Source organism: Phacochoerus africanus, chromosome 1 (assembly GCF_016906955.1).
Source record: "Phacochoerus africanus isolate WHEZ1 chromosome 1, ROS_Pafr_v1, whole genome shotgun sequence".
NCBI classification, from domain to species: domain Eukaryota; kingdom Metazoa; phylum Chordata; class Mammalia; order Artiodactyla; family Suidae; genus Phacochoerus; species Phacochoerus africanus.
Genome location: NC_062544.1, coordinates 145,880,537 through 145,907,500, shown reverse-complemented (window position 1 = coordinate 145,907,500; position 26,964 = coordinate 145,880,537). Strand labels below are relative to the sequence as shown.

General features: G+C 44.6%; 1 protein-coding gene across 6 annotated transcripts in view; it reads left to right on the top strand.

Moving 5' to 3' along the window:
- Positions 1-364: 364 nt before the first annotated feature.
- Positions 365-26,964, top strand: part of SRGAP3 (SLIT-ROBO Rho GTPase activating protein 3) — a 271,415-nt gene continuing 244,815 nt past the window's right edge. For 5 of the 6 annotated variants that reach the window (XR_007134877.1, XM_047779732.1, XM_047779759.1 and 2 more), the window contains exon 1: positions 365-1,106. Coding sequence is in view for 5 of the 6 variants with exons in the window: in XM_047779732.1 (XP_047635688.1) it covers positions 1,040-1,106 (67 nt within the window). In the remaining variant the exon portion in view is untranslated. Of the gene's footprint in view, positions 1,107-23,455; positions 23,540-26,964 lie in introns of those variants that run through there. The other variant, XM_047779742.1, reaches the window with a different exon arrangement.

Sequence of the window (26,964 nt, the reverse complement as noted above, 5' to 3'; positions counted from 1 at the left end):
TATTAATGAGCTTGCCTACATGGGTCAGCCCCTCTCCTCTGCTCCAGGTTCCGGCAGAGTGACAAACCGTAACATAGCCATTTCTTTGAGAAATTGAATTGCATGCTGCAAAGAAAAGGTGGACCTTTTAGAATTTTTGGAGGAAAAATCCCTAACCCAGCTGCTAAAGGTCGGAGTTGCAGGGGCCTTTCAGGCCTATTCTTTTTCCTGTCTCCTTCCCTTTTGTGAGCATTTCTTCCCCTTTCTGCTTGCAGTGAGTTCTGCTCTCCTGTAGGCTACAATGTGTCAGTTATAAAATCCGGGAGGTGGAGCTTGGTGACGAGAGCGGTGGGGGAGTGCTCTGGCCAGCCCTGCTGGGCGGGCAGTCCGGCCCCGGTTCACCCGAGCTTAAGCCTTGCAGCAAGAGAACTTCCACCTCGTTCTCCTGGCTTCAAGCCTCACTGTACATCAGACCAGAGGCACGGAAGGGAGGGAGGATGCGAGATGACCGGCCCTTTGGCAACCTGACCATCTCTTTAGCAGAGCCTTCGAAAGCCAGCCTGAGGCTGACTGCACGACCAAGGAGGCGCTGCGCCTCTTGTGGATGTATATGTGTGAGTGTGTGAGTGTGTGTGAGCGGTTGTGAGGGTGTGTGTTTGCATCACGACTGGGTGTGTGCCTGTCCGGATGAGTGCACGAGTGCACGCGGTGAGTGTGTGTGTGTGTGTGTGTTTGTGTGTGAGTGCTCTCGGTTTTTATTTTTTTGGAAGAAAAATCTTGGAAGTCTTGGGCAGGTTACTGTGCTCCTAGGGTGGTGGTTCTTCTGCAAGAGGAGTTGACCAGACCAAGCTACTAGAGACGTTTTTTTGGCGAGTAAAGAGAATTTACTCCGAGAACAAGAGGGATTTTTCCCCTGGCTCTGCAGCCCACAGAAAGAGATTAGCCCCTACACCTGTGAAATCAACCAGAGCCGTGTGGTTACCAGGGCTTGTGTGAGGACTCGGGAAGAAAAGGAGCAATAAATCCAACAGCCTGTCAGTGCCTTTGGCCACATTAGAAGATGTCATCTCAAACTAAGTTCAAGAAAGACAAAGAGATTATCGCCGAATATGAAGCCCAAATAAAAGGTGAGATTCGGGCTGGGGAGATGCCTCCCCTCCCCTTTCCTTTCTCTCTTTCTCTGGCTCCCCCCACCCTTCCTCTCTGCCATCATGAAATGTTGTTATGCATCAATAATCTTATTGTGAGGAGGAACGGTGGCAGCCTCACAAGTCCAGGCTGGTTTGGACTGCAGAGCATGCTGGCGCCAGGAGTAGGGATTGTAGATGGGCGATCACTGCATTGCAGGTGTGTGAGGAGGCTCCTACGCCCAGCGCTAGGAGTGTCGCCGATACTCCATCATCTTGGCCGTGACATGTCACTCTAAGGCCATCTTGACAGTCACTGCCTCTTCCCCACCCCCACGCAAAGAGCCTCTTAATATGATTTTTTTTTTAATGATATGCTTTTTTCCTTCTTTCTCCTTTTTGGTTTTTGTTGTTGCTTTGCCTCTGCCCCTTTCTCTGGGCTGGAATCACATGCATGTGCTCAGGGGAGCAGCATCTCTGGGCTGCACTTCTTTGTCGGTGACTCTGGACTGGCCTGGGTTGCCATGGATTAACTGTTATGGACCATATTGATCCAAACTAATGCAGGCGTTTAGGCATAAAGAGGGAGCTGGATGCAGAAAATGTATTCTCTTGCAGTGTGCAGCCCTGATCACTGTCTGTGCCCTAGTGTATAGGGTCATCAGCCTTCATTGAAAGCCAACAGCTTAGTGTGCCGGTTTGCTGGGCGCTGCCTGGCTTCCATAGTGCCAGAGGAAGCCTGCCAGGAGGGTGAGATGACCTCCGGCTGCTTGTTCCAGCTTTGGTGCCACTCACTGTGTGCACACTCCTCTCAGAAGCCGCTCCCTAAATCTACACTAGCAAGGCAAAAGAGGAAGCTGGCCACAGTCACACAGATTCAGGCAGAATCCTTATTCATGCCAGAATGGGGCTTCTCCCACTCCATCGGTTATAGGTTCAACCCTGGCAAGGAAAACTGGAAAGCACTCTTCACCGTACTCATGCTTTCTCTGAGGATGTACCCTCAGGGAAGACTGGGCCTGGGCCTCTTGGCATCTGTTTTCTTTCTGGTCATGGTTCTCTTTGCTGCGACACAGGGTATGTTGTGGTCTCTCGTAAAAAGAGTAAAGGCAAAATACATTTTCGGGGTGGGGGGGCTTTGATGCCTGCCCCTGAGGTTACAGGGGGGCTATTAAGTTGGTTATTTAGGGCTCCGGCAACCTGAGGTTCCACACCTGCTTCTAGGTGCTGCTGCAGCTCAATACTCAGTGACCCGGGAAGTTGGGTGGCCTCCCCGGGAGCTGTGGGAGGCCGTGCATCACAGCTGCTACACAGGCTTCAGATGCTTGGGAAACTTTGGGGGGTGGGGATCAGCTATTAGAGGAGAGCTTGGTCTCCCCCCCCACCCTGCCCCCAGGCTAACCAACCGTCTTGTGCCTTTTATTTCTGGTCAAACCTGGCATGCAAATTACCTCTCTGTAGATCCCAGGGAGAAATGAGCAGAAAACCTTGCTCATCCCTGGGCTCCTCCTCTTTGGTTTTCAGTTCAGTTTAGAGAACAGTGACTTACAGGGCTTCAGCTTTGCTGAAAATTTAGAAGCCAACCCTTTATTTGCCAGAGATCTGAATTCTTCCAGCTGATCAATACAAGTCTGTTTCAGCCTTTGCATGCCCACTTTTTAGGGATTTTGTGTTTTATAAGCCTAATTTGGCTGATTATTATTTTTTTTTAAACTTAGCGTCCCATGGAAAATGCCATAAGAGAGAAGGGTGAGCTGACTTTTGAACAGTTTGGGGTTTTTATAAGCACTGCCTTGGTAGGGAATGTGCTTATCTCATTTTTGAAGGATTGCTACCACTGGGCCTGTGAACTTTTCTTAAGGATCAATTAAACATTTTTAGCTCTGGCTCATCCTTTAACCTTTTACCCTTTGCCTTTATTTTAACAACTGATGAGCAAAGACAAGGTAATGCGTTTCCTCAGGAAATTTGTCCAAATGATCTTGTGTCTTAGACTCTAAATGTCTCGTAAGTATTGATGTGTATGTAGGGCTTGACAGTTTCCATGGCTAACTCCCAGAAATCACCACCCTTGGCATATACAAAATACAAAAAGAGTTTGTAGGAGCTCAGTTTTAGAGATGAAGAAACTGAGGCCTTGTAATGTTAAATGACTTGCCCAAGGTCACAGCGTGGAAAATGTGAAGGCCTCTGGTTTTCTTCTAGGCCCAGAGTCCCTGATATATTTTTTTGCCTGAAGCTGCCCCTTGAAGTGTTGATGTCAGTAGCAGATGGCAGTTTTGTGGTGGGGACTGATCGCCTCTCCAGCAGGGTCCATTGTTTACTCTCTTACTTTCCTGCCTTGCCTTTGTTGCCTGCCTCCGAAGAGCATTTGCCCAGTCACCAAAAATAACGCCTGATGCCAATTACCTTTTTCCCTGGGTATCATTTGGCCAATTTGGCACAAACGCCCCAACTAGTTTGACAGATTTTGTCCTCTGTGCATTTTGTGAGGGGAACTTTTGATTTTTAAAAATGTTACTGAGTTCTTTGTTGGCTTAGTTTCTTTTTTCTCTTTTTGAAGAATTTACTGACCTAACAAAGGGAAAGGTTTGAAAAGTTTTGTTTTTGTTTTTTTCCTATCGTGAGAAATTTCAGACTCGAGCCTTCTCTTGCCTTATCTGATACTTGAATCCCTTTGATTATATACCTGTAACACACAGTAGTACAACATAGGCTTGTACATTTCCAGTGACGAGGGACTCACCACTTCAAGCCCATGTATTCTGTTTTTTTTGGACCACTCCATCTGCTGTAAAGGGTTTTTATGTTGGGCTAAGATGTCTCTCATCCCCCTTTTTGTTATGTACTATGGAACTTCATAGAATGAGACAGATGCTTCTTCCCCATAATCCATTGGTTATTTGGAGCCTCTGATCATAACCACTGGACTATGATGATCTTTCATTTCCTCATGTAAGATGATTCACTTCTGCTTATCATCTTATCTGCTGCATCCTAGGTTGCAGACTCCAGTGCCTTTGCGTGCTTGGCAGATAGAATAAGTGAGTGAAGTCAGCCAGGATGATTTGTGGCAGCTGGCCCACTACCTCAGCCAGAGCAGTGTAAGAAGGGGTGGTAATTATGGGGGGCCCGAGAGCACATGTCCTGCCCAAATGGGCAGTCACTACTTGGATTCAACCAGGTGTTGCTATTTCGAATGTAGGTCCAGCCAGATCTTTCAATTTTTCTGTAGATGCCAGTAATATGGATCTGAGCTTTATACTTTCAAAGAAATTTTGCCAAATGGGCTTCCAAAAGGCTGTACTGTCAAAAGCCTTCTTCAAGAGGGATACCAAGTTCTAAATGAGATTCTTTAGATGTGGTCAGAGAAAGAGAATAATTATCACTTCCTTTACGGTGTGTGTAATGTTTCTATTAATATAGTCCAAGGGTTGTATTAACCCTTTTCGCTGCTTACTCCTTCATTGTACCATGTATTATATCTGCAGTATTTTCCCGATCCACTAGGCTAGGAGCCATGTCAGAGAGAAAAAAATGAAATGAATTGAATATGACTTGTTCTTGGTGACCCTGTGCTGGTTCCAAATGGACATTGCTTCCTGTCTGAGGTGTTTGCAAATGTCCTTTAATGAGTCTGTTCAAGAACCTTGCCTGAGAGTGACATCATATTCTCTAGTCTGGAACTGGCAAGCTCTAACTTCTTTCCCCTTTTGAAAAATCAGAACATTTGCCCATTTCCAGCTTTTTGGCACCTATCCTATTTTTCACAGTTCCCTCAAAGATCACAGATAGTGTTTGGTAATCTTATTTGCAGGCATGCCCCAGTATCCTGGGCTCTAATTCATCTTGCTGTCAGACATAATGGTCTGTTCTGCATTTATTGAGAGTTTCCATTTCCATTTCACCCTAATAGAAAATGAAAATAGAAATACAATGATTGACTTCAGTGTTTTATTTTTTTTATTACCCATCCATATTCATTTTAGGCCATCTTCTTAATGGCCTAAGTCTAGAGTTGGAGGAAAAAAGAAAGCTATTGAGGAAGATCACAGAGAAGTATTTATTTACTCATTCATTTATGCATTCATTCAATGAACATTGAGCATTGACTTTGTTTTCTATCTTGTGCTGGGTATTGTGAGAGATGCAAAATATATGATGCATTCTTTGCTTTCTAAGAGTTTTCTTGGACTATGTTGATAAAATCAGTGAAGGAAAAGAAATAAAAAATCTAAAACACAAAAAACTTCCAACACAGCACCAGAATGATTTAAGTCTTAAAGAGATGGTGCCATAGAGTGATTGGACAATGACCTTAGGAGACCTCCCTACCTTCAGTAGGCTTCAGTGAGGAAAGTAGTCTGGTTGGGGAACAGTGGGGAGTAGTGAGGACTATGACTGATTGGGGAGCTCACTTAGAGGAGGCAACTGCTGTCTCAGCTCTAGCCTGTCATTGCCATGAAGGGATGTGAGCCCAGAGTGTTCTATTCTTTCAGTATTTCCAGGGCCTCTGGATTTTAAAACAAAATCTCCTGATTTTTATTTTAAATATTTAAAATTTTAACTTTTTTTTTTTTGGCTGCGCCTATAGTATATGGAAGTTTTCAGGCCAGGAATGGAACTGGAATCACAGCAGTGACCCAAGCCACCTCAGTGACAGTACTGGATCCTTAACTGCTAGGCCACCAGGGAACTCCTTAAAATTTCAACTTAAAACATTAAAAGAAATTGGGCTGTCTTCATTATTGAGCTGTAAGCATTCTTTTTACATTCTGGATATAAATTCCTTACCAGATACATGAGTTGCAAATATTGTATCCCATTCTATTTGTTGTCTTTTCCCTTTTTTGATGGTGTTCTTTGAAGCACAAAACTTTAAAATTTTTATCAAGTTCTAATTATCTATCTCTTGCTTTCTTTTCTCATGCTTTTGGTGTCATATCTAAGAATCCTTGCCAAATCCAAGGCCACAATGAAAATCTCTTGACTTTTAAGTGGTAGCCCAAGTTTTTAAGAAACACTCTTCTACCTGAACAAACCTGTCAGTAAGAGAGCTTCAGCCTGTGCCCACCAGTCTGCAACTTCTGGCCTACAAGTTCAAGTCCATGAAGGGTCTTGGTGATGGGGCCTCGGCTAATTCACCTCTTTCATCTTCTGTTGTTTTCTCTGTAATAGGCCTGTGCTCTCATGACCATGTTAGACCAGTTCCTTGTCTCTGCATCCTCCATACTCTTTCTTGCCTCCAAGTATTTCCCCATTTGTGCCTTTATTCTGCTTAAGGTATCTCCCTCTTCTTTCTCTTTTTGTCTGGCCAACTCCTGATCATGCTTTGATGCCTGCTCAAATGATCCCTTCTTCCATGATACCTTCCTGATAACTCTCCTAGGCAGAATTAGTGATTCCTCACATCTTCCCCTCTATTCTGAGTTTCACCATTCTTCATTACAATTTTGTATTTAGTCCTTTGGCCATGAACTATTGAAGGCAGAAATGCTATGGTCACTTTCATTTCCCCAGTGTGCTTGGCATACGATCAGTTGAAAGAGTGGCTGATAACTTACTAATAAGTTTTACTCTTATAGCTTGGGCTCAAGCTAGAGTTAACATTTCTTTGACATTTGTCTTAGCTTGGGGTCCTATAACAAAATACCATGGGTGGCTGGTGGCTGGATGGCTTAAACAACAGACGTTTATTTCTCACAGTTCTGAAGGCTGGGAAGTCCAGGATCAGGGTGCCCGCAGACTTGACTCCTGGTGAGAGCATACTTCCTGGCTTGTAGACAGTGACCTTCCTGCTGTGCTCAGATGGTCTTTCCTCTGTGTGTGGAGAGAGAAAACTCTCTATCCTCTTCTTAGAAGGCAACTAATCCCATTATGAGGGCACCAATCTCATGATCTCATGTAACTGAATCACTCAAAAGCCTCACCCATTTCCAAATATCACCACATTGGAGGTTAGGGCTTCAACAGATGAATTTCAGGGGGAACACAAACATTCAACCCAAAACATCATACTTTCTGTTCCATTGAAAGTAGGGGTTCTATTTGTTGAAGAAATAGTCTTCAAGGTTTGATGAATTTACTTGTTTGTCCCTGATAGGGGAGATGTTTATCTATGCAGATTGGATGAAGGTGGATATGTTGAAAGCCAAGGTAATGATGAGGTGGTGTTTGTCACAGTCAAGGTGAGGGGGGGGCGTGTAGCTTGAGAGTACTGCACACCTAGCACCATCCAGTCTGGAGAAATTAGTGGATCTGGGCTTATATATTGGCCATTTCTGGAATCCTAACCACCAGAGTTTATATGTTAGGGATGACCATGGCTTTCCAGAAAATTTGGCCATTCATTCACTCACTCACTTTTTCATTCAGTAACTGTTACAAATCATACTTCAAGTTATACAGCTTTGTTTAGCAATGGAAGGTATTAATTTTTGTCTTTAGGTCTCAGTCATGCACATTATACCTCATTCTTTGATCCCCAAAAGTCTGTGAGATAGTCATTATTATTCCCATTTTATTTAGTAAAACCTAAAGTTCAGAGAAATAAAATCGCTTGTATCAGATTGCACAGTGAACAGTGGTGGAGCTCAGGTTTAAGCTGGAGGCTTCCTGATTTGCAGGTGTGCAGGGAGGCAAGATGTATGCCAGGGCAACTGGACCCTGAAACCCAGGGCTTCCTTCACTGGGGAGGCAGTCTGGGGTGGGTCTTGGTCTTTGCACTAGAAGGAGCATGGAAATTCTAATCCAGTCTCTCCTATCCACCGCCTCCCCCATGCCACCCAGCTGTGTTGGATCCCTTGTTCCCTCCCCAGGGAGTCGTCTTTGGAGACTGGAGACTTGACAGAAGGCCCACCAACCTGGAGATATAGAACCAGACATCTTAGGTGTCTTCTAGTCCGATGCTCCCACTTTTCCCCCCTCCAGATGTGGAAACTGATGTTCAGAGAAAGGTTCTGGCTTGAAGACACTCATAGACCATATTTCCATGAAGGTGAAAGGTCCATCTGCTTGGCTCATTGCTGTAGCCTTGTGCCTGGCATCTCATTGGTAATTAAGAACTGTTTACAGTTGAATTGCTCTGGTGGGTGGGGCAAGCCCAGGTGGCAGTGGTTGCCTGGGAGGCAAAGTTGAGTGGTACTTTGGAAAACAGGATGAGGCGAGGACATAACAGGGTAAGGATTGGAGAGGTCAGAGGAGATGGGGTTAGGCTGGTTCAGAAACTGGGTCCTGTCCTGGTAGCTGCCAGGAAAGAGACAGTGGTTGATGTCTTAAAGGTGCTGAGTGTCCGTTCAGAGCCTCTGGCCTAATATAGGCCTCAGCAAGTTGTATCCTGGGCTCAATTTCACTTGTAAATGATTTGTTCCTGATGGCTTGTTGGTGTTTATAAAATCCTTGGCCAAGAGTGGGGTTTTGGCTCTATTCTCTCAGTTTGTTTAATCATTAGGCCAATTTATGTTTGGAGTAGTGTTCTCTGAGGTATATTCCATGAAATTGGATGTAAAGAGGCATCGGGAGGAAAAAATACTTCTGTGGTCAGATAGGTTTTGGAAGTTCTAGCATAAAGTGAGTTAAATAGGTTTGTTTCCCAGGGGACTTACCGGAATCTTGCAATGTTGCTTGTGATCTGCCAAGAAAAGGCCACAACCTTTCTTCAAACTTATTCAGTCCTGTAAACCTTTTTCATGCAGTATCCCACACATCTCTGTTTCTGAGATTACATTTTGGACAATATCAAGCTGTGCGCTTTATGGATTATCCAGATACTTTCTCCTTTTTCCTTTTGCCAAATTCCCTAATTTTTATACTTTTCTAAGAGGACAGTTTGAAGAGGGAAAGAGGTAAAACAAATTCGTATCCAGCTCAGCTAAGTGATATCAATGTAGCGTTCTGAGGTCACTTAGAAAATGTGGGTTTTGACATTTCCAATTACTGAGTGCTCAGCCATTGATTTAAATGGTAATTTGGCGACAGCTCTTTCCTAATCAATATTCGTGGCGTGTTTGGTGTGCCCCTCTGTGTGTGATAGTAAGGGCATGCACTCAGTTGCAGGCAGTGTTCAAGGGGCCTTGAATGGACCTTGGCTCTGCCCCTGAGATTGTGCTGTCAATGCCAGGTGATAATGGTGCAGATAGACCACAGAAGTCCATGGCTGGTGGTGCCTCAGAATGAACGAATCTCAGCCGCAAATCCAGATGCAATAAAGACAGGTTTTTCTTTATTTTTCTGTAGCTTAATTTACATTTCACATATCTATTCTGCTGGGGGTGGCAGAAATAAATCCAAGTGAATTTGGGGTTTTCCTCTTGTTTTCTCCAGTGTTGTGTCCCAAGGTCCAGGGGGACTAGGGAGTACCAAGGGACATCTGTTGTGATTTATCATCAGTCTACTTTGGCAACTCCTGAGGTATCCTCCTTCCTCTTGGGTCTCAGTGGTCTGCTCTGACAGTGATCCTTCTTTGTTCCAAGCCAGAGGCCACTTTGTGTGTTCTCTTCTTCACCTCCTTCCATGCGACTTGCAGGCACCAGAGGTCATCCTGGGGCTCACACACCATTCTGGGTCGTGAGAGACTCCGGACATTTATCTCAGGCCTGTCTTGGCATGCCCAGCACTCACTTCTCCAGTGCCTCCCTAGGGTACTGCCTGGGGAAGTGGCCCTGCTCCTCTGTTCCCAGATTCTGCAAATCTCTATGGACACCTGGGCTTGTCTAGGGTGAGGCAAGGTGCAGGTTATTTTCTTACAGATCCTTACAATCTACATACTCCTTGCTACAGAATCCCAGAATCTTTAATCCAAATGTGGGGGAGGGCGGAGGGGGCAGGTGGGTTAATAGGAGTGATATCCTGGCTCTTTGTCATCAGACATTCTCTCATAGCTATTGTCCATAACCCACATTCTTTCTCTTCTCCCTGAGGGCTAGGCTTTTGAAAATCAAAAGCCAAGAACTGACTCTTTCTCTCTACTGTCCCTGGGACAGTGAGCATAGAATGTCCCTCCACCCCAGCCCCACCACCTGAATAATGTCCAGGAAGTCTGAGGAAATCTGGAAGAAAAACCTTCAATATTTCTAAATACTAAATGTAGTGAATTTCCTTCCCTCTCCATCTGCACCATCCTGGCCCAGGCCACCATCAGCTCTCGTTCAGACCATAGTGACATCTCATAACTCAGGGTTTCTCAACCTCCATCTGCTGATACTTGGGGCTGGATCACTTTCTGCTGTGGCGGCTGTCCTGCATAATGTGGGATGTTGAGCAGTGAGCCTGACCTCTCCCTACATATCAGTGGCAACTCCCCCCGCTTCCCCCTTCCCCCAAGTCAGGACAACCAAAAATGCCTCCAGGCATTGCCAAATGTCCCCTGTGGGCCAAAATAGGCCCCAGTTAAAGCCACTGCCCTAACTGGTCTCCCGACTTCTTCTCTTATCCTCATAGTCTATTGTCCCTACAGCAACAATCCTTATACAGTGTAAATCTAATCCTGTCACTTCCTAGTGTCAAATCCTCCAGTAGCATTTCACTGCTCAATGATCAAATCAGACTCCTGGCTGGGCCCACAAAGCCATGCTCTGCCCATCTTGGCCACTTCACCTCTCTGCTCTTCTGGTTCCATGAATTCTCCAAGCTAGTACCTGCTTCAGGATTTTGTACTTAACTTTTCCTTCTTTCTGGACTTCTGTTCACTGTCGCATGGCTGGCTTCTTCTAGGTATTCAGCTCTTGGCTTCCATGTCACTTCCTGACCACCCATTCTTAAGCAGCTATGGAGTAACTATTGGATCAGCTCACTTGAAGTCTCAGGAGAGCACTTATAGTTATAAGATATTTTCCCTTCTTTTAATTTTTTTTCTTTTTACCAGAAGTGAAAGTCTATAAGAGCAAGACTCTTGCTTCTCTTGTTCATTTGTGTTTTGTTAGTACCTAAAATAGCATGTGGTGTGTAATAAGTGATCCTAAGATTTGGTGACTGAGTGGTGAATGTAGATGTCCTGTGATGGACCTTGTACATAAGCACACATATATAGTCTGCTTTGGGGTGCATGGGATTGTACTGGGAATTGCAGTTTAGAGGCACATAGTAGAGCAGATCCAGGCTTTCCCTAACCCTGATTGAGAAGTAATTCAAGGACACAAAAAATCTGAAGAAGCCATCCCCCTTTGGCTTAGAGGGGCATGAGGGAGAGAGACCAAGTGCCCACTTGCAGGGATACTGCAGAGAATTTGATATTTTCTGTTAATTGAGTTCCTACTATGTGGCTGATATGGGAACACAAAAATGGGTAAAATATGGTTCCCATCCCTGTCTTTGATGGACTCATAGTTTTCTAGGGAAGATAATTACAAAAATAAATAAATTAATAATTACACAGTGTGGTAAGTACTGGGACAGTGATGGAATCACACACTGGAGACTCAGAGAGAAAGTGACATTTTGTGGAGAGAGCTGGAGAAGTTCTTCTAGAAGGAAGGACTTTTGAGCAGGGTTTTGAAGGATGGGTAGAAGCTCTCCAAGTGGCGAAAGGCATTTCATGAAGAGGAAACGGTATGTGCAAAGGCATGGGGGGGTGGGTCATGAAAGGGCCTGGGTACTTGGGAAGTGCTGACAAGTTTGATGTGGCTAAAATCCAGAATAGGTAGAATGGAGCAGGCATGGGAGATGAGATAGAACTGATAGGAGTTTTAAGTTCTTTTCTAACCATTGACTCCTATGAGTCTTTGGCTTTGGAGATAGTGGATGAGAGTGTTATTTTTCTGATAACATTTTTTTCTGATTATGGATATAATACATGCTCATTATTTTAAAAGTTTTGAAAATACAGAAGAAAAAAATGAATCTAGAAACTGCTACTTGAGATAATCATTGTAAACATTCAGTGTATTACTTTTCAGACTTCAGATATCTATCAAATCTGTTTTATATCTACATATAACAAAAATGGAATCATAGCTCTTTCATGAAAAGTTATGAAAATAAAGCTGATAGGCAAATCATCATAGGCCTATAGGCCTATGGCTTGAAATAGAGGGCAGCCTTAAAATAAAGACTTTGCCAAGAGCATCAGTCAATAAACATGACCTCCCACGTGTTTTGATGGTCCCCAAGGGCTGGGGATTAGTTTGTTAGAAACCATTCTCTTGTGATGATAGTTTGTGTGTGTTAGGTTCTGTCCCACAAGATTTATATAAAACTCCTCAAGAACTTGTCCATCTCTGCATTCACCCTGATACTTTCAGCTAAAAAATGTCCCCTTTCTGGTCCCCTATAGCCTCACTTCCCTGTTGGTACCCAGGCAGCCATTCCTGCCTTTGGCAGGAAGTATTGAAAGGAGAATCTTTTCAAAGGCAAACAATTGAGCCTCTGTAGCAGGTTCCCCCTCCCTGCCGTTTCTCTGCCCAAGTCCCTGGCCATCAATGGTGCTTTGGGGATTCCAGATTGCTGGTCTGCTGCAGCAGTGGTAACCTCTTGTTCCCTTGCTTCTCATGGCTGGTGAGGGTAGTTTCAGAATAGAGTTTACTGTAGATCAGTTAAATTTTCTAACTCTTTGTCAGAGAGAAGGAACTGGATTCCTGTAGGGTGGGCAGAGTTCCCACCAAGGGATTGGTGCTTGGAGGGAGGGAACAGCTCCATGGGGGACCTTCCATGGGTTAGAGTCCCATCTCAGAGAGAGATGCCATGAGAGGACCCTTACCAGTGAAGCACCTTAGCCACCTTTAGGGACACAAAAGTGTGTGTGTCTCTTCTCTAGTGTCATTTGTACTAAAGAATGCAAACTAGCTGAGCAGTGTGGCTGCTCCCCAGCTGTCATCTCAGCAGGGCATTTCCAAGCAGAATTATCAGCACATTACTTTTTACTTTAAAGCTTCTTTATTTTGATCAGTGGCCTCTCCAGACAGTATGTTTTGGATCTCCTGAAGAGATATAACCTTGGGAAAACTGAGGCAGAACAATAGCCACTCTCTAGCTTCTGATACACCTACTCCTTGACTTCCAGACTCGGCCATTTGGACTCCTGATCTTTTGCCTGGTTGTGGTCTTTTTAGTGTATTTGTCCCTTGACCCTCAGCTAATTTGGGGCTTTAGTTTTGGCCTGATCCTCCTGCTTCAGGCCTTACCCTGAGTATTTCTGTCTTGCTGGATCTCATTCTTGGCATAATATTGCTGTTGAAACTCTGCGCCAAAAATGGCGGAGGCCCTATTGCTCTCTGCCAGAAACAGAGAACTGTTAGACTATTGGGAATAGTGGGAAAGAAATGTTGAGAATGTGGTGGGCCAGTTCACTTTGATTTAGCTTACACGTATTTATTGAGTTTCTACTGTGTTCCTTGCCCTCATCAACTTTATAATTCTGTGAGGAAGAACATTTTAACTTATCCTTACAAAAATATTGAGTATTGTGAAAGGGTAGTTCAGAGTTCTTAGGGGAACCTATAGCAAATTGAGCTAAAGGGTCGAAAATGTTGTGATTTCTGATATTGATGTATAAAGCTGAATCATATTGGCTAAGCTTACCTCACCACCATTATTTCATGAGTTATTTAAGATCTAGATGGAACCATCTTTCCATTTAGAGAAGGGTCAGAAGCCATCAAAATATTTAAAAGGTCAGGAATATCAGTACTTCTAAGAGAAACACACAGTTCTTTGTGTAAAAGGAAAAAATGGTCCCAGAAAAGGAATTTTATAATAGCTATACTCAAGTTGATAAATATAATCATAGGATAAGTGCTTTTAAGGTGAAATTAAATACAGGGATCAACTGAAGAGGATTGAATTCCATCTTGGTTGAATAGAGTTATGTTAAAGTCACAGAAAGTGGGTGAGACAAGAATATGGATTGTGAAAGGAGGCAGCTGTGGTGTGAGTGGGACCAGGCTCTGGATGGAATTGCATAGACCTGGGTTTGAGTCTTGGCTTATGGCTTATCAACTGAGTGATAATTTTTTTTTATCCAAGAAATAGAAGAAAAATAGGGATAATACCTCACCAGTTTCTTTATTTGAAAAATGGGGATAGTAATACCACACTCATGGGTGTGTGTGAGAATTAGCTGCTTGGTACACAAGAGCATTCATCAAATAGTGGAAATGTTAGCTATACCAATAATCAGCATCAAGTCCCAGACTGTGAACCTGAGCCTATAGTGAAGCCCTTAGTGAGTGTACCAGATTAGAAAGGAGAGGAAAATGGAGCAGCACCAAAAAACCATCAGTAGATGTGGAATTACCAGCATGGGCAACTGGGAAAGGAAGTTTCCAGTAAATCTTAGGCATGATGCTTTCTTTGCCTATTGCAGTGTTTTTCTCAGTGTGGCTCCTAGGCCACTTGCATCAGAATCTTGGGATGGGGGGTGGGAGGTGGGTGGACCTGAGAACCTACCTTTTACAAGTGTCCCAGTATTCATGAACTTGAAATATTTGGACCTGAACTGTAGTAAAATCACCAACCTGACTGCGTGTATCTTTTTTTTTTTCTTTCACAGCTGCACCTTCGGCATATGAAAGTTCCCAGGCTTGGGGGTTTAATCAGAGCTATAGCTGCCAGCCTACACCACAGCCACAGCAACACTGGATCCAAGCCACATCTGCAGCCTGTGCTGCAACACTGGATCCTTAACCCAGGGATCGAACCCATATCCTTACGGAGATTAGTCAGGTTCTTAACCCTCTGAGCCACAGTGGGAACTCCTTTGTATCTTTTTTGAAGGCAAAACAATATTTAGTTGTCATATAGAACTACTGATGAATGAGAAAAAAACCCTAATGAACCTGAACCCCCTGTGCGTATGTTTATTATAACCCTATGGAATTTTTTAAAATAAAAAATGTACGTCTTTATACAAAAACAAAAACGAAACAAACAAAAAAAAAAATAAGGAGTTCCCGTCGTGGCGCAGTGGTTAACGAATCCGACTAGGAACCATGAGGTTGCGGGTTCGGTCCCTGCCCTTGCTCAGTGGGTTAATGATCCGGCGTTGCCGTGAGCTGTGGTGTAGGTCGCAGATGCGGCTCGGATCCTGCGTTGCTGTGGCTCTGGCGTAGGCCGGTGGCTACAGCTCCGATTCAACCCCTAGCCTGGGAACCTCCATATGCCGCGGGAGCGGCCCAAGAAATAGCAACAACAACAACAACAACAACAACAACAATAACAACAACAAAAAAGACAAAAAAAATGTACGTCTTTATATATTTGCGTGTATGCAATTAGAGTCTGATAGTTCTCACTGACTGGTAATAATATTTATCCTTGGGGACTAAGAATGGGGTGGAGGTCAGGGATGGGGAGGGTGATAATGATAGGGAACAGTGGAAAGGAGATCTTTTCCCCCGTATTGTTCAATATTGATTGACTTCTAAAATCATGAGCATGATTACTTTTCTAATGGAAAACCCACCAAGTTGACAAAAAGTAAGGAATTTGACAAATTTTCCTGCTATGGCGAATGTTCAGACATCAAGTGAACTATAAAAGAAAGGAAAAGAAAGATAGAAGTAAAAACACCCGCAAGAGATGTTTATTATGCTTAACTTCTTGTGGTGCTCATTTTATACTGGAAGAATGATTGCTGAGGTGAAATATATTATTTTACTGGATTATTCCCCTGCCATTTTAAAATTTAAGAGACGGGTATAGAAGCAGAATAGTCAGGCCCAACCATTTAATTTATTGGGTTTAAATCAGAAGCCATTGTGGTGCTGTGTCCAGAGACTGGGATTCAGAGGCATAGACCTGATTATCCATCTCTGCTCTGTCTTTTGAGCAAGGCATGTCTCTGCTCTTCATCCTTGCTTCCTCATCTGTAAAAGGAGGGTGTTATCTACCTTAAAGGCTAGTTGCTGTGAGGATCAAATGAGGTGCTGGTGAGAAAGTAAACTTGGGAGTGCTGCAGAAATGTTAATTACTTCTATTTTTGCCTAGTTCCTCCCCTGGACTGTTACAGTGGGGTTGTTTATGTGTCTGTCTCCCTGTGAGCTCATTGAGTGCAGGGGCCTTGTTTTATTCATTCCCTGAATTCTTATGCTTAGTGCCTGCCACACAGGAGGCATTGAAAGCAAGTTCTGGAATAGCTATCAAGGATTGAAAAATACACGCACAGTTAGGTTTGGGCTTATGAAAATATTAAGATGCTCTTCCAGGAAACATTGTCTTCTACTTCTATTTAAAGGAATGAAAAATATCCAAGTCCTCAACAGAAGCGATACTGCTAGGAGGAGGAAGAGAACTTTATTAAGGAGAATTTAATTGCCCGGTTTGTAAGGAGACGGCCACATTTCTTCATCTTCATTACTATCAACTATGGGATGGCTGTTTCCAAGGAGGGCAAGATGAATGACTTGATACTCCTGGAGAAAAGTCTCCCAAGAAACAGGAATGCCCCCTGGATCACCAGTTTCCCTTATAGTTTGTCAGAGCCCTAGAAGAAGCCTTCTCTGGACTTCTCAGACAAAAGCCTTCCTTGGCCTCTACCCCAGACCTTGGCTGGAGGACCACGAAGTCCCTTATTTCCCCTGAAAAATAAGTTGCTTGACAAAACAGGAAGGGTTATCTGAGGCCCAATTTAGGGAGCTCTAGTACCTCTAAGACCCAGATAATTATCATCTGAATGGGTGGAGGGGAGGATTGGGGGCCAAGTCTGGAAAGAGAGACCTGGTGTAGTCTTGCAGTTAGGACAGAGGGGACCAATCTCAGCTTTGGTAATCTTGACCCTTCTCCAGTCTTGCCATGAATCTACACTTTTTTCTGCCTTTCCCGTACCAATTCCCTAAACACAGGATAACCAGAGAGCATCATTGGATGGGTTCATAGTAGTCTGAATATGTGCTGATTATTGCATGGACTGTTGTCAGACTAGGTTCAGTCTCTAGTGGCCTACCAAAAGGTTCTACCCTGTTCAGTGTTTTAATTGCATATTCAAATAAGAACGTGAGCGTGCCTATCCATTTAGAGAAAGTTAGGAAACCAGGGAAAGCAGGCTTAGTGATGGACATGGTTGTTGGTATTGAACTGCCTGAGGTTTTCAGCCCATCTCTACTATTTTCTAGCTGTGTGACTTTGGGAAAGTCTTTCCATCTCTTTGAGCCTCAGTTTCCTCATCTGTAAAGTGAAGATAATAATCCAATCTTAAGGAGTTATTTAGGAGTTAAATGAGATAATGCATGTAAAGCCTTCCATGCAGTGCCTGGCACATAGTAAGGGCTCAGTGTTGGCTGTTGTTATTAATAATCACAACTACAAGAGTAACACGGCAGGTTTGGGAGTCTAGTAGATCTGGGCTCAGGTTCTACCTGTGATGCTTTTTAATTGTAGACAAACTGTTTAACCTCTCTGAGGCTCAACTCTCTGTACCACTGTAAAATAGCAACAATAATACCTATCTTGGGCATTCTCTCTATGCCTCAGCTTGTACCTCCGTAAAATGGGCACCTTGTTGGACTCTTATGAAGATTAAATGAGATAATTCACACTCAGTATTTAGCTCAGTGCCTGGAACGTAGGCCACACTCTGTTACTATGCTTCCCCAGGTTTGGAGGGCTTGATATGGTCCAAGAATGAGGTTTATAGTATCTACAGCAGAACTGGCAGCTTGCAGGCAAACTTAGACCCACTAGTGTGTTTTGTTTGGCCTTTGGAACATTTACAAAAGTGAATTAATTCTCAACATTTAAAAATTAAGAAAGTCTTTTAAAAAATCAAGAGGGTTTACATTTAAAAAATTCCAGATTTCTGGCACTTCTTATGAATGGGAAGATCTAGAAACATGGGGCCCTCATTCTCAGAAAGAGGCAAAAATTGCCCCCTTCCAATTGTGGCATGGGCTCCACTTTGTTCTAGGGCCCACCTCAACCACTTCACTCATTTTTGTTACCTGCTTGGATCCTGTGAGCATTTGAGGTGTTTGATGTGAAGGAATGGACCAACCCTCATTCAATCCTCTAAAATATTTCCAGCAACCCTAGAGTTAGGACCCCAGGCTTTGAAGAAGGTAGATTGCAAATGCCTCAGTGCCTTCTGTGTTATCGATTAAGTGCAGAGCCCTCGGCTCCAACCCTCTGTGGGGCAGAGGTAGGATCAAAGTCCTCCTCAGAGAATCAGGGACACTAACAAAGATCTGTAACTGTGGATGGACGGCCACCTCATTGCAACATGTAGGTGGGCTGAAATTTAATAAGGTACAAAGTATAAAACTTGCCCTTCTGTCTAAGAACCCAGCTGGCTGAGGACTTGTGAAAAAGACTTTAGGTTCCCGTTGACATTAAGTTTGGTATGAGTCACAGGGAGGCAGCTGCCAAAAAACCTAATCTGATTTTGGGCTGAGTTTATGGAAGTCTAGTGTCTGGAAGACCTTCCTAACAATTAGAGCTGTCTTGAAAAGACAGGCAGACAGCCTCAGGAAGCCTCGAGCTCCCTGGTGTAGGAGGCATTTGAAGCTGGATGACATGTCCTAGGAAAAGATTGTCAGGGGATTTAGGCATCAGAGGGAGGTTTGTTCTAGGTGACACACAAGGGCTTTGCCAATCCTGTGATTCTGCCTTCTGCAGCCCAGTAGAAGATAATTTCCTTAACAGAAGTAAAAAAAAAAAAAAAAAAAAAGAAAAAAAAAGAAATCTTGGTTTCTGATAGAGGAAGGCATGACACGCTGAGGAGGCAGCCATTTTGCTGAGACTCTGTCAAAATGGAAATGTAAATTTCCAGTGCTCACCAAGCAAATTGGACAACACATGTCACTGGCCGTGCTTCATCCCTGAAGCTCATCTTGCCTGCAGCACCACTCCTGACCCCTGCCTCATTTCTCAGAGATGGAGGGGGTGATTGGGAAGGATCTGTTTTGCACATTCTGGTAATTTGTTTAAGCTGAACTTTTATGCAGAGCTTGCAAACTGACGGCACACAGGCCAGATCCAGCCCTCAGATGTGTTTGATTTGGCTTGTACCGTGTCTTTGAAAAATGTGAATTAGATGCCAACAAGTAAAAACAAGGAGATTTCACATAAATTCTGGACTTCTAGCACCTTTTTAAAAAGTCAGAAGGTCTGGCAGTGCTGGGCCTGTGTTCCCACGTGGCAGCACGAGATGGGGCTAAGTGCCAGAGCCTTTCCTTGCACAGGGTTTGAGGTCTCACTTGGCCACCGTCCTCATCCCCTTAGCCTCGCCTGTGCTGCTAGTTCACCTTGACCCCCCAGGACCCCAGAGGGAGTGGAGTTAGGACCCCTGATGTAGTGGTGGTGGTGGTGTTGATTTTAATAAAAATGTCACTGAACTTTATTTTCATTATATAAAAGTCCCTGATTAATTTTCCCTGCCTTTGGAGGGCATATCATGTTTGGGATGGTCTGACTTAAAATATAGCCTTTGCAGTTTACTTGGATTTCACTTCTAGGAGGCGGGTTGGGCGGGGTACCTCAAAGAGGAATAGACATCTTCAGAGCACCTGGAGCCGAGATGAAGTCTGTGTCTCAGGAAAGACTTGTCCTAGGTGCCAAGACAAGGTGGGATGGGACGGGAATGCAAACTGCACCACCATTTACATCAAGTTGAGATTTTCCTCCCAGAGCTAACTCTTTAGAGGATGCCTCACGCTTAGGAGCAGGCATAACCAGGATGGCAGGCAGAGTTTGCTTTCAAGGCCACATCAAAATGGCCAGGACAGTCAGAGATATCCTGAAGGTGCAGTCCTGGATGTCTCTTGGTCTTCGCCCCCAGTGGTGGGGCGGGCAGCTGGGGGCCACAGGTGAAGGTTGGGAATAGGGTTGGGGGAGCAGAGGTGCTTTTGCAGCTGCACCTAGTGCATAACTGTGGCTCGTGTGCCACCAGCTTCATTGCTTGCCTCTTAGCAAACAGCTCTAGCTCTTCTTTTGAACTATTCCCAGGCTTCTGATGGGTTTCCTTATAGTGACCCAAATCTTCATCCTGTAACTACCACACTGTGGGGCTGTTCTGGAGCCATGCAAACAGCGGCTTCCCCTTCCCCAGCACAGTCCTGCAGGTGTCTCCCTAGTGGTCTCATCTGGTTGGGGAGCTGGCTGACCTTTCCTGCTCTGAGGAGATGTGGTGGGGGCCAGGTGTAGAGAGACCAGATGGAGGTGGTTGGGATAGTCTTGCTCTCAGGTGGCTCCCAAGCTGGGCAGCTTCTTCTTGGAAGCCCGAGTTTTCACTTCTTCTCCAGAGGTTCCAGGTACCAGCTTTAGAACCTCTGTCAGCTTCTGGGGCCTGAGTGAGATGGAGAAGAACTGAATCTTCTTAGGAAGCTCTGGTATCTGGTGGTAGAAATGGCAAGAATTTCACCAAAATCAGAGGATGGTCAAGGCTGTTAGCTCAGCATCTGATGGCTGCTTGGCGTCATGGGAGTGGGGCTCACTGTGGGCGTATTGGTTGACTGCCTGATTCTGAGATAGGGTCTACTAGACCCTCACCCTGCTTGAGTGAACCTCTTAGGTTCTCAGACTGAAACTGTCCAACCCAGGACTTCAGAATCCTTAGGGACGTCCTCCAACTCCACTTCCTTACAGAGCAAGCCCCTCCCTGCATGGGGCCTCAGGCTTATCACTTAGGAAATGCCCTGCTGGCCCGAGTATTTCTAGTGTGACTGGCTCTCCATGGTACAGGCCCTCTGGCAGCAATTTTATGTTTGTACTGCAGTTGCCTCAGTGTACCCCTTAATTGAGTCATCCTTTGCCTGTTATTTTCCTTTTACCTTTCCCTAATCTCTTTTTTTAAAGATTTACCATTGGAGTTCCCGTTGTGGCTCAGCAGTTGCCAACCTGACTAGTATACATGATGACATGGGTTTGATACCTGGCCTCGCTCAGTGGGTTGAGGATCCGGTGCTTCCGCGAGCTGTGGTGTAGGTCGCAGATGTGGCCCTGATCTGGTGTTGCTGTGGCTGTGGTGCAGGCTGTCAGCTGCAGTTCCAATTTGACCCCTAGCCTGGGAACTTCCATATGCCGAGAGTGCAGCCCTGGAAAAAAAAAAAAGAAGAAGAAGACTTGCTGTTACTTAGGGCCTTTCTTCCACAGATAGAAGTAGTATTTGTGAATTGTGGGGATTCTAGGAAGGGTGATCTCTTGGGACTTCCAGTGACTCCTTGTCATCTGGAAGATGCTGGTGTCTGTATAGTAGGGGAGAAGATATGCAGGCACCATTTAAACTGCCTGGAGAAGGTTAGGATTACAGGATGGTGGGTGGGGGGATGGGGGATGGTGTTTCCATATATCTGTCTCCCTTTCCACTTTCTTCCCTCTATCCCCTTGGGCACACTTCCCACTTCTTGTTTTGGAAAAGGAAGTGGTGACACCCATTTGTAAATAGCATGACATCTCAGTGTAACGTCATTGTTGTTTCATAATCTGGGGCCCTGGCCAGTCCCTACCTGACCTTTTCGGCTTTCCCTGGGCACTTCCTTGCATCTGAGTCAGAAGTAGAGAGGTCTTGCGTCTCAAAGAGCTGTTTCCCCTTGCCCGGGCACCCTTGGGTAATGCTTGGTGATAAAATCCAGTTGGTGCTGTAGGTGTCATGTGGGGAAGCATGGGGCATGTACATATGGAGTATGACGAGGACTCTGTTGTGGGGGGAGAGCAGATGTTCCTCTCGCAGAAGCATCTGTCCCCATCAGAATCCCATGGCTAGTAAAAGGTCTTTGTATGAGGAAACAGTCTATTTGGAGCCCATGTCACTTCTGTAGTGTGGGGAGCTACTCAAAACTTCCAGAGGAGAAGTGCCTGTCTCCCATCCAGAATCGAGATTAATTGATGTTCTTTAATGGAAACAAATTGAATCTCTTAGCAACCCTTCCCATTAAGCTTCCAGTAGTGTACTTTGTTATGGAGGCCAGTGAGAGCTTCAGAATCAGCAGGTAATTGGAAACAATCGACTCCTTGAAGCCATTTGTGTCTTTCCTCAGATTGGCTGGTGGGAAATGGAGAGGAAATGCCTTTAAGTTACTGGGCTGAAGGTATAATTCTCATTTGCCTGTGGTTTGCTTGTCTCACTCATATCATTGTTGCATTTGGCCTTCATAAAAGCCCTATGAGACAGGTGGAGCTGGGTTATTATCATCTCTTTTACTAGAACACCAGTCTCTCAAGATATCAACTGTAAAAAGGGCTGTTTGTTCAAATAAGCATGGGAAGCATTCTAGTGTGTTCCTTCCCAAGAGTGCCATAGTGTACATCTTCATATTAAAGGCTCTGATAAGTCCTGTTTTTTAAAAAAAGAAATTATTTAACCAGAACTCATTAACTGAAGTACTATTTTTATTTTTATTTTTTATTTTTCTGCTTTTTTTTAGGGCAGCACTTGCAGCATATGGAAGTTCCCAGGCTAAGGGTGGAATTGGAGCTACAGCTGCTGACTTACACCACAGCCACAGCAATGCTAGATCCAAGCCATGTCCGTGGCCTACACCACAGCTTATGGCAATGCCAGATCCTTAACCCAGTGAACGAGGCCAGGGATCGAACCCTCATCCTCATGGATACTAGTTGGATTCGTTTCCCCTGTGTCACAACGGGCACTCCATGAAGTACTATTTTTAAAAAATAGTCTATGTATTGGCATCTTCTTGATATTCAAACTTTTTGTAAAAGGCTAGATAGTAAACATTTCAGGCTTTGCGGGCCATATGCTTTCTGTCTCAACTACTCAGCTCTACTCTTGAGTGCAAAAGAAGCCATGGACAATAGAGAAGTGAATGGCCATGGTTATGCTCCAATAAAACTTTTTTTTTTTTTTTTTTTTTTTTACAAAAACAGGCTGTGGGCCATATTCAACTCATGGATTGTAGTTTGCAGATCCTTGTTCTAGAACAAGCATCCTTTGAGAGATGCTGCTTGGAGTGTCCAGAGTCCTGGATAAGGACTACACTCCCAGCCGCCTGGAACAGGTGGCACAGTGGCAGTGTTTTATTGAATGTGGCTCAGATGTAGAAGCTTTGCTCAGGGTATATGACTGCCAAGTGCCATCACAGAGGTGTCATTCAGGCTCCTGAGTATAACTTCGATTTGTTTTTCATTGTTTTCTGGTTTTTGGCACAAAAGACCCAGGAAGGGAGCAAAATGCACCAAGTGCCTGTTTTGTGTAATCGAAGCGATGTGCATGTAGGTTCATGTGGGTGTTAGCGTTCAAGCTGGTCTGAGTATGACTATGGTATTTTGTTGTTAAGCATGACTATAGCCAATAGAAAAATTATCAAGTTACATGTCCTTGTTTCAAAGCACCTAATGAGAACTGCTAGAGAGATTCACCAGTGTTATTTAACTTGTATGAGGTGAGAAATCACGAATATATTCAATCAATGGGCAAGGACTGACTAAACACCTAACATGTGTTCTCTCTTTAATTAGAACTTTTGGTTACAACAACAAAAGCCAGCTGAAGCCGGTGGTGGTGAAAGTGGAGTTTTTTGGAAAGATGCAAGATGATCTGTGGAACCCAGGTGGGGAAATACATTTGGCTTCAGGATGGCCTGGGACCAAGAATGGGGTGCTCAGGAGCCCTGGTTTGTTCTAGATGTTAATTAGTGTACTATCTCTCATTTTGGCTTCTGTCTATACATCTGCTTCAATCCTTCTTCGTAGCAGACTGACTGTTTCTGATGCTTGTACGTGACAGGTAGACAGTGGTTGCCCAGAGCTTCTAACTTCATGTTTCAGCTGGAGTGAACACATGGAAAGATTGTCCCTCTTGCTCCCTCTCTCTCATTTGCCTTCTTTCCTTCTCCTTCACTTCAGTACCTCTGGGAAGAGACTCAGAGTGGTCCAGCTTAGGCAGTTCCTGAACCAGTCATGACATGGGGTTAACAACACAACTCTACCAGTAGCATCCTACCACTGTTGGTGGGGAAGGCTCTCTCCAAAGAAGGTCTCCAAAGCTCTGCTGGCCAGGCACTGAGCAGGTGCAAATTGAAATAGAATATTTTTGTTCACCGACATTTATAAACTAGTTGGAAGGGGAAACAAGTACTTAGTGGCGATGAGAATGTCTGATGTGCTAAGTTGCTTCATTAGGCAGTGAAGAAGATAATAGTATAAGTAAGGGACTGATTTTGCTGTACCAACATTGAGTGTGAAAAGAGAGATAGGAAAGGGCTGGCATCACCAGGAAGGATTTTAGGCAGCATGTATATGTTTGATGTGGGCAAGTGGGAATCAAAAAATTCTGATTGGGAGATTGAGATTCTCCCAGTCGGGAGATATTGGGCATATATAAGGAAATAGAATTACAAATATGAGTGTGATCTGGTTCCTTAATAAGATCAGGGAGGTAACTTTAGAGAGCATTTGGAAGTACACTCAGGAAAGTGGCAGCCATTGCTGGAGGCATGGTCCATGGTGGTCTGGTTAACTGTAGCAGGAGGAGGTCAGGTGGGGCTATAACAGGAGCGCTTAGAATTCTACCCCCTGGGGGTAGGGTCCCCAGCTCCACTGGGGCAAGAGGAAACCCAGGCAGGTGAGGTCTGTCCAGGTGGAAGTGTCAAGTGTGGGATGGGGGTACTGGGTAGTGCCCTAGGAGAGTGCAAAAAGCACGCCCTCGCAATGGGGTTGGGTAAGTCAGAGATAGGACCCAGACACTGGGGAACAAGGCAGATGCTGTGACAGAGGGTGAGACAAGTGGGACTGGAGACAGTGGGGGTTGGGGTATGAGAAAGAATCGTCAGGAATCTGAATCCGACCTTCTCATTGCTGCAGCAGGACCCCCAAGAAGAAAGGAGAAGTTCAAACTATCTTTTTTCGTTTCTTTCACTGAAATTTTCTCTTTATCCAGGACCTCGAAGCTAGCAATTAGCTGATCATCTCGCAAGCCAGTGATTGATTCAGTTGTCACCCTGTTTTAGGAACTTTTGCATTGGAACAGAAGCCACAAATGCCTGATACCAAAGAGTATAAGTGCCTGGGATTTTAGGACTGAGATACTAAGTGCAACATCAAAGATTCCATCTGTGCCCCTTTGTTTGGGAATAGAATGAGCAAACAAGATGCCAGCTGTCCAGCAGTGAGGAAGCTTTGGCCCTAGACTGGAACATTTTTAGAGCAGCAGAAGTGGGGCCATCACATAACTGGGCAGCATCTTTAGGGAGGAAAAAACAGCCAACATAGGTACTGTCTGAGGACCAGTTAGCTTCAGAGGAGGCCTTGTCTTGGTATTCATTTGCAGCTAAAAGAGGCAAGGGCAGGGGGGCCAGGCAGCATTTGGTGTGGGGAGACAGGGATTTGAATTCTTGATCCATCACATTGTCCCCTTCTGTAAATGGGCCCACAATATTCATCATGGTAGTCTGTGTGCCAACCCCTGCCACACATTAGATGCTCAGTATATGCATATTATATCTAAACCTCAAGTCACTTAAAATAACAGAATTTTCCTGAATGCCTACCCTAGGCAGGAATCTTTGAGGCTTCTGAGTAGAACTTCCTGTAGCAAGGCACTGACCACCTCGTAAATCAGACTGTCCCATTGTTGGAAAGCTTTGTTGGAAAGATCTTCCTTGAATAGAACTGTATGATACCTCTATCCTTTGGAACAACCAGAATAAGTCTAAGCTTATTCCCATGGTAACATTTCTATGATGTGAAGACTGCTTTCATGTATTCCTAAATCAGGGATGGGGAAAAGTTTATATCTCCTGTGCAATTTCTGCCCTTTTGTGGAGAGAGCTCTTGCTTTGGGATAGAACAATCCCCAACTGAGTGCCAAAAGTGATGGATTGGAAGTAGCTGCTGTGGGGCTGTGTTGAGAAGGATTCTGAGGCTGTGTGCCAGGCTCAGTAGGAAAAGATCTCACTTATCGTGGGTTTGGGTTGAGCAGTGGTGATATATGTGGAAGGTGTTTGTTTTTGCTGTTAGGCATTCTCATGCTTGATTCTTCCTTTATGCTTTAGAGGACTTGTTCTCTTACTTTCTGGTCTGTTTTTCCTGCCACACTTCAGCTTATCAATGTTTTGAAAGCCATCTGGCTGTCAAATCTTCCACGTAATTCATCTCTAGGGTGGATTTAACCAATCTTACTGGCCAGGCTAGAGTTTCTCCTAGAGCAATATTTTTTTTGGGAAAACTTCCCAAATGGAGGACCATTTTCGAGTCTGCAGCCCGCTGATAAAACTTCCAAATTATTAATATCTCTTAAATATGGAGCCCAATGTAAGCACTGTCTTTCAGAAGTACTCTGAACAACAGGGAGGCCAGCGAAACTTGTAACACATCCCTTGATCCTGGGAAGGCAGCTTAAAGGCCGCATTCACTTTTCCCTGTGTTTATAAAGCTGACGTGCAGACTGCTCAGAATTCTGAGGGTGGCTGGAGAAAAGGGAGGAGGGGGAAGGGTAGGAGAGCCGGACCCAGTCTGAGCGATGCCTCCTCCTTCCCCTTCTGCTCTCCTTCCTTCTCACGTGGGTGAGGACCACTGACACATGGCTCCTTGTGGGAGGGAGAGCTCCAGCAGAGGCTGTGGGAGTGCCCTGCTGCTCCTTTCTGCTGTCACCATATTCAGCCACCTTTGTGGTTCTCTCGGTGGTTTGGCTTCAGCAAGGCTAGGGACTGCAGCCAGCACAGTGAGTCCAAAGGCCACAGGTCTCCTTGTCACAGTGAGGTTGTCCTAAAGGTCCCTGGAAAACTGTGAGTCCTTGAAGTGTCTCCCATTCTGCAGCAACTTGGAAAACCTAAGGATGATGTACGAATTTCTCCATAAAGCTCACTGTATGTATGTATGTAATTAATGGCCTGACCTTTATTCTAAATTATGTTTTTCCTTTCTGGGGTGTGTGTGTGTGTGTGTGTGTGTGCACGCAATACCCTTTCTTAAACAATAAGGGTAGTTTTTCCTACCTAATGCCCTTTGCAATGTTGGCCACCTTTTATAGATGCCC